Raw genomic sequence first — 8,240 nt, 5'->3', positions numbered from 1 at the left:
CCTGGTATGATACTTGACACGTAGAGGGCTCTCAATAAATATTTGCTAAGTGAATGAAAGACTCCATTCTAGGTCATCTGATTTCTTGACTCACACTCAGCAAGATCGAAGAAATATTTGAGCCTCAATTAAGTGAGTGGCACTTAGCTAGATGCTTAGAGCTTTAAAAATCTAACAGTTCCTGACCCGAACTGTAACCTTTTGGGTGAGTAGTGATTGGGAGAGGACACAAGGGAGTCCTCAGGGTACTAGAAATGTTCTTTATCTGGGTAATAGTTATATAGGTGTACACCTAATACAGATCTACTGAGCCAAACACTTCACATTTGTGTATTTTAAGTTGCACCCCAATAAAAGATTTGTTTTGTAAGTTTCTGGCCTACCTAGACACATCAACAGGCAGTTTCCAGCGCGGAAGACCAATGAGAGGTCTGTACAGACTGCCTGCCATATAATCAGTGAGAAAGCCACCCTCCAAAGTGCTAAGATTGGCAAACCGGCCAAAAGGAAAAGGGTAGGCTGTATCCTGCCTTCCTTCTGACACCAGAACATCCCACAGACCACGGGCCTTCTTCAATGCCCCAGGTCCACTTTGTCAATCTCAATCTGCTCAACTGCTAGAGGATACTCCACCTGTTAGGGAGCAGATCCTTAAGTGAGATGGAGCACGGCAGAGCTTAGCCCGGGGCAAGAGAGAGGGACCGTATGGCAGGCTTTATGCTCTAGATTCTTAACCACATAGTTTGACGACGTGAACGCCGCGTCCACGCGTTTGGAAGGAACAACTAGCTGTACACTCAGCTCACTGAACGTCACAAACTCGGCGAACGCCCGGGCTGGGCCCCAGGCCCCCAACGCGCACGCGCAGCATACAGCCGCCGCTACGCAGGCGCACTGCAGCCTTGCGCCGGGCAAAGCGGGGACAGGTGCCCCTGCGAGCGGGCGCGCGCGCGTTCTCGGGAGCGCAGGAAACAGGGTGCGCGCTATGGAGCAGCGGTTAGCTGAGTTCCGGGAGGCCCGGAAGCGAGCCGGGCTGGCGGCCGAACCCAGCACTTCGAGGCAGCATGCACAAACCTCGGGAGAGAAGGCGGAAGCAGCTGCGACTCCAAAGGCAGCCCCAGGCTGGCTAAAACGGTTCCTGGTGTGGAAACTGAGGCCCGCGAGTGCCCAGGCCCAGCCCAACCTCGCTCAGGTGAGAGGAACGAGGCCTCATTCCCGGGTACCTGGCTTCTGAGCTTCCGACTTGGCCTCTCGGGCAGCTCCGCCGAGGCCCCGCCCCGCCACCACGTGGTGGCAACACCCCCAGCCCCCCACCTTGCTGCGTCAAGGAGCGGCCTGGCCAGCCAGCCACGCTCCCTCCACAGCTTTCCAGCAGGGCCTTCGGTGGAGAGGCGGGGCTGCTGGCGCCTCCTGCCAGCTAGGGGGCGGGCCCCTCGCGTCTCCAGCTTCTCGCATGGGCCATGATGAGTGGCTTGCACATTTTCCTTACAGCCCGCGACCCACGCGGCTCCGACTCCAGGCTTGAAGCGAGGGTCTAGGATCCTGGAAGGAAGAACCTCTGCCCTTGTGTTATTCACAGCGAGTTATCGTTGTGCCCCCGGTGGCTTTGGGAACCTCTCCACAACGGTGTTGAGTCACAGCCCTCTGCTAATGGAGGGTAAAAGGTCTAATTGGATTCTGATAAAAAGTGGCAGTAATTAAAGCTTCATTTGATTTCGCACCTGGGCCACATGCAGCCAGTCGCCCAAAGAGCCTGCGCTTTAGAAATGGCATTTGAATACAAAATTCGCAAAAGTGTGGTAACTGTAACTGCCCGTGGTGGCATGTACCTTTGTCTCACTATTGAACTAGCAAGCCCTGTTCAAGTTTAACAATGAATGTTCAAGGCGAAGACATTATATAGATTAGTATGATATCCTTTTCACCCTGTGAGTCTTTGGTAATTTCCTATTCGTGTCTCAGTATCTTCGTTTTCACTCATGAGTACGGTGGCAAGATGATGACTTGAGTGTGAGATTGGAGCATCTATTTGGGAATACAGGACAAAACATTAGGGGGATACCGGTGCTGTGAGGCAATCTGTGACATGGCCTCTGTCCCTCCCAAGTGCAGTAACAGCCAAAAATTCCTTTTGAAAATTAAAATGTACCTTACTCCTCTTAAAATTACTTCAGTTCATCTATCATTGGACCACATGTGGTTTTAAGGAATTTTTTTTTTTTTTTTTTTTTTTTTGTAATCAAGGAGAGCTTGCTGTTACTCAGTTTGGATTAAATACTATTCTTCATGACACGCAGGGTTCCAGCTGACTTGCAGAAAGAGAGTGCAGCAGGTTTCAAACAATCCATTTCCTTGCATGCAGTTTGTCTCAGGATGACTTTGTTGTTGATTAGAACTCACTGAGCACAATTGCTTAGGATTTTATTTATTTATTTTTAAATAAATTTATTTATTTTATTTTATTTATTTTATTTTTGGCTGTGTTGGGTCTTTGTTGCTTCACCTGGGCATTCCCCTGTTGGGGCGAGTAGGGGCTACTCTTCGTGGTTTCTCCTTCTGGTGGCTTCTCCTGTTGTGGAGCACAGGCTCTAGGCACGTGAGCTCAGTAGTTGTGGCTTGTGGGCTCTCGAGCACAGGCTCAGCAGCTGTGACACACGGGCTTAGTTGCTCCGTGGTATGTGGGATCTTCCCAGACCAGGGCTCGAACCCGTGTGCCCTGAATTGGCAGGCGGATTCTTAACCACTGTGCCACCAGGGAAGTCCCTGGTTAGGATTTTAGAATCCATTTCCTCTACCTCTTTTCCTCTCCCAGTTACAAAATAGTATCTAGTCCACACGATGAGTTTTGACTGTATGTCTCATTTCCAAAGGAATATGAGATCATTGAGTTGGATCCAGAGAAGCTGAACTTGGAGCAAGTTTTCATTATTAAAAACCCAAAAGCTGATGGCCTGACAAAGGGATGAGAGGAAATGCTGGACCTCCAGTGCTTCTTATTAATTACTCTGTTTTTCATAAGGAACTTTGAAGCTCATTTTCATTGACTCAGCTACCATCTCTGGGTTTGTTCTGGTGTGAAATTCTCATTAAACTGCTTTTTTTCTCCCCTAATTTATAATCTATCTCTACCTAATAATTTAGGTGGCACACAGTGGCTTGTCAGAGATTTCTTTAACCTTCTGTTTCTAATTGCTTCTTTTTGCTGGCCATTGACAAGGAAGCATCCACCTCCTCCTTCCCTCACTCTTGAATTTAGCTTGGGGAAAAGCAGTCCACTAAAATAAAATATTTCTTTCTGTGACAAGTGTCTACCACATTAGGACAGAAATGCCTGTAACTTAAAAAAAAATCCTGCCAAGCCCCCCACCCCACCCCCGTCTCCCTCCCAGGCCCCCAGTGCACCATCTAGTCCCAAGGTCCATTGCCCACAGTCATCCTGCAGTTCCTCCCCTCCAAGCCTTGGCTCAGGTTGGCCCACTGCTCAAATACTCTCCTTCTTTGGCGTCACCTGGCCAAGCACAGCCTTTGCATCACCCCCTCAAATCCAGGAGTCATCTTTTAACTTTTCCCTTTCCCCCATCAGCATTCGTTGATTCAGTTTAATCCTATCATGTGCCCACTATGTTCCAGCTGCTTTCCTGTATCCCAGGAGACAGTGTGATAAAGACAAAGCCCTGCTCTCACAGAACTTGCCTTTGAGTTGAAAGAACAGAATGATGAATGCTACCAAAAGGTGGGGGGGACCCAGGGTGCTGTGATAGTGAATCGGGGGTGAGGGATGCAGAGTGCCACTTTAAATTGGGTGGGCAGGGAGGACTCACAGATGAGGTGACCTCACCATTTTCATAAGAAGGAGCCACTTTTGCAGAAACCTGGGACAGGCCAAGGGTCCATGTGGTGACATTTTTACTGAGGTTTGTAGAAGAGGGAGCCAGCCAGGTGGTGTGAGGGGAAGGGGCTTTCCTCTCAGAGGGAACCACAAGTGCAAAGGCCCTGAGGTGGGAAGCAGCTTGGTATTCAAGGAACGGAATTCCCTTCCCTGAACTGCACCATATGTGCTGTGGTCACTGTGGTGACCACAAACGCTTCCACACACAGCTTTTACAGCAGAAGGCACACTGGTTCTAAAACAAATCCAAACGAGGCAGAGGAATTTCCTTATCCCCCCTCTTTGTTTGTTCCCTTTGCCAGTTCATTTAACCCCCTACCCCACCTCATCTCCTTCTAGCTCTCTAACCCTTCCCCTTACCACCCCCCATAAAGACCCTAATTAAGTAAAAAGGGCTTTGGAGGGAGATCATCCTAGGATGCTAGACCAAACTCATCTCTGCCTGTCACCAGCCGTGTGACTTTAGGGGAGTTGCTTACACCTCAGAGTTTTCTTATCAGTAAATTGGGAATAATAATACCTGCTTGCTGGATTACAGGAGATCAGGCATCTTGAAGGCACTCAGGAAATGGTGGCCATAGCATTATTCTTGTTATACTCCTTCAATAATAAAATAAATTCAGTCTACTGTGAGTTTCAAGTCGTACACATTTTAAGATGTATTCTGTATCCATCATTTCTGTCTTCCATGTCACCACCCTAATCTCTGCCTGATCCTGTCTTTCTGAGCCTCCTGCATGAGCTACTAACAATTTCCTTTCTTTTACTCTTGCAGCCCATTTTCTGCCTGGCAGCCAGAATAGTCTTAAATATTAATCAGATTGTATTAGTTCCCTGCTAAGACCTTCAGTGATTTCCCTATTGTGTACACTGGTTAAATCTGAAAGGGACATTTATTTGTTTAATAAATGTGTGTTTGTGTGTGGGGGTTGTTGATTATATGTTAAGAACCTTTCCAATCTAATTGAAAAGGTAATAATTACAATATTGATACTAAAAATCAAGGGTTTAACAATATAGAATTTCTGAAGCAACATAAATCAGATGACCTGTATTTTTAATCAATACCAAATAATATTTGTGGTCCCTTTTAAATTGCCACGTGAAGAATAAGAGATATAATTGAATAAATGAACTAAAAGTCTGCTGTGTATTGAGAACTTATGTGTGGGGTACTGTGTTTGGCTCTGGAGACACCAGAAGATAATAAATGGTAGCTTGGGGCCTCATGCAACAATCTAGGGACACATGTGACCTGTATTAAAAGAGAGACACTTGAATGACGAATAGTCTGTGCCCCGCAACGGGAGAGGCCGCGGCAGAGGGAGGCCCGCATACCACAAAAAAAAAAAAAAAAAAAAAAAAAAAAAAAAAAAAAAAGAGAGACACTTGAATGACGAATAGTTTGGTGCTCAGTGAGAAACAGCCAGTCAGAGCTCTGGGTGGCAGAGGGGACACCCTCCTTGATGGCCCAGGAGGTCGGGGCATATACAGTTCACCAGTCATTCTTGCCTGGAGGAAGCAAGTTGCTGAGGAATGGAGAGGAAGTAGAGGCTATTCCTGGCCACAAAGGGGCAATGTCTTTGGGCCGTAAGACCAGTTGAACTGGAGTAGAGGGTTCATTTATAGAGCAATAGATATTGGATCATGTTGTTCAGAAAATTTTTAGACCACTGTTTTACAAACTGCAAGTCATGACTCATTAGTGGGTGGTGAAATCAATTTAGAGGATCTAGTCCTCTGTTAAAACTAAATTTTAAAAAATAGAATAGAAAATCAAAGCTTCATATGTAAGGAAGGTATTTGTTGATTTGTGATCTTTTTTCCCCCTGATATATATGTGTGGGGATGCAGTACAAAATGTATTTCTTATTGTGGGTCATACCCAAAAAAGTTTGGAAAATACTGGACTGGAGATCAAGCACCCTAAAGCTTCTTAAATACCTGTGTCTCCCATTAGCACACAGCGCAGGGGCCTGTGTACTGGCATTTCTGTCTGTTGAGTGAATGCAAGGCCTTGGATTCCAGCCCAAGGAGTTTAAATTTTAACCCGTAGGCAATTAAAATTTGTCAAAGGTTTGTGAGCAGGGGGTTGATGGGTGTTTTAGCAGATCCATTTAGCAGCTGTACATAGGATGGTTCGGGGAGGGAAGAGTTAGGAGGTGGGGAGTCCAGTTAGGAGATCCTGGGGGTGTGTAGGATGGTCGGAGGGGATGGAAAGGTTGTGGCTATAACAGTGACTTTCATCTTAATGTGTGGAAGGGATTTTTGTTTCCTGTTTCTGGTGTAGTCTTCATTTTAGAATCATGTCACTCAGCAAAATTTTAGCTCCTCTAGACAAATCAGCAAACATATATTGATTCTGTGTGGGAAGCATGTGGTCACTGCCTTATCAATTACGGGGGAGTTTCTGTACCAGGCACAAATTAGCTCCTGTTAGCAACAGATTAATCTGAGGAAATGTCTGCCTCAGATGGGAATCCCTCTGAACGCTGTAAGGATTTCATCGGGTCACATCTCACTGATCAGTTTTGATTCTGTTGGAGCAGAATGCATAGGAGCTCTTTGGAGATGTTTGTCTTAGAGAGCAGGGCAAGAAAATAGACACAGATGAGCCGGAAGCCTTTCCCAAGCAAGGACAGCTGTCTCTCCAGATCGGTTTTGATCCCCCTGGCCCCACTGCCCATTATTCTTACTTTGGTTTGTTTGTGTGTGTCCTAGGGAGCGGCTCGGCCCGGGGGCCGCGCGTCGCAGCCACCTCCGCCGGCCCCGCCCCGGCAGGACCAGTCTCTCCTGACCAACATCACCTTCTTGAAGGTGCTCCTCTGGTTGGTCCTGCTGGGACTGTTTGTGCAACTGGAATTTGGCCTGGCCTATTTTGTCCTGTCCCTCTTCTACTGGATGTATGTGGGGACACGAGGCCCCGAGGAGAAGATGGAGGGGGAGAAGAGCGCGTACTCCGTGTTCAACCCGGGCTGCGAGGCCATCCAGGGTACCCTGACTGCCGAGCAGCTGGAGCGCGAGCTGCACCTGCGACCCTTGCAGGGGAGATAGGACCAGCCCTGCTGTCAGCTGGCCTCCCAAGGTCCTTTCACCCCTGGGGCACTGACTTGTGTGTTTGACTAAGGACAGCTTGCGGGTCAGTTCTGTGACCCCACAGTTCCACACTTTCCCCGATCTCCTGCTGCAGTTTTATATCAGAACTTCTTTTTGGTTTTGGTGAAACTCCCAGGAAGACACTCACTGTGGGTCTGATGCAATTTATAAAAATTACATGCTTAAGAAAGGAGAACTGTTTGTCTCTTTATTTGAGAGAGGTGATTTTTAGAGCAAGAGGGCATTGGGGAGATAACTGTTTAAAATATCCAGCTGTTTGAAGTAATCGTTTGGTACATCAAGACTGTATAAAGTAAATATTCTCTTTAAGTCTTTTTAAAATTAATTTATTTTTCATTGAAGTATAGTTGATTTATAATGTGTTAGTTTCAGGTGTTCAGCAAAATGTTTCAGATACATATTTTTCAGATTCGTTTCCCATATAGGTTATTATAAAATTATAATTTTATAATAAAATATAATTTTATATTATAAAATATTGAGTATAGTTCCCTGTACTACACAGTAGGTCCTTGTTTATCTATTTTATATATAGTAGTATGTATGTATATTTTATATATAGTAGTAGTATGTATCTGCTAATTCCAAATTCCTAATTTATCCCTCCCCCCCGACCTTTCGTCTTTGGTAACCATAAATTTGTTTTCTACGTCTGTGAGTCTGTTTCTGTTTTGTAAATAAGTTCATTTGTATCATTTTTCAGATTCCACATATAAGTGATAGCATATGGTATTTGTCTTTCTCTTTCTGACTTACTTCACTTAGTATGATAATCTGTAGGTCCATCCATCCATGTTGCTGCAAATGGCATTGTTTCATTCTTTTTTATGGCTGAGTAGTATTCCATTGTGTGTATATATAGCACATCTTCTTTATCCATTCCTCTGTTGATGGACAATTAGGTTGCTTCCATATCTTGGCTATTGTAAATAGTGCTGCAGTGAAGAAGGGTGTGGTGCATGTATCTTTTTGTTGTTGTTGTTTTTGTTGTTTTTGATTTTTTTTGAATTTTATTTTATTTTTTTATACAGCAGGTTCTTATTAGTTATCAGTTTTATACATATTAGTGTATATATGTCAATCCCAATCTCCCAATTCATCACAGCACCACCACCGCTCCCCGCTGCTTTCCCCCCTTGGTGTCCATACGTTTGTTCTCTACATCTGTGTCTCAGTTTCTGCCCTGCAAACCAGTTCATCTGTACCATTTTTCTAGGTTCCATATATATGCTTT

General features: G+C 45.4%; 1 protein-coding gene across 1 annotated transcript; it reads left to right on the top strand.

Moving 5' to 3' along the window:
* The first annotated feature begins 931 nt into the window (after nt 1-931).
* Nucleotides 932-7,429, top strand: SAYSD1 (SAYSVFN motif domain containing 1). The gene is made up of 2 exons (XM_007129971.4): nt 932-1,192; nt 6,611-7,429. Exons 1-2 carry the CDS (start codon nt 986-988, stop codon nt 6,941-6,943), a joined length of 540 nt encoding a protein of 179 aa, XP_007130033.1. The 5' UTR covers nt 932-985; the 3' UTR covers nt 6,944-7,429.
* The last annotated feature ends 811 nt before the right edge of the window (nt 7,430-8,240 follow it).

Source organism: Physeter macrocephalus, chromosome 18 (assembly GCF_002837175.3).
Source record: "Physeter macrocephalus isolate SW-GA chromosome 18, ASM283717v5, whole genome shotgun sequence".
In the NCBI taxonomy this organism is placed as follows: Eukaryota; Metazoa; Chordata; class Mammalia; order Artiodactyla; family Physeteridae; genus Physeter; species Physeter macrocephalus.
The sequence above is the reverse complement of the archived record's forward strand: the minus strand, read 5'-3'. Positions and strand labels throughout refer to the sequence as shown.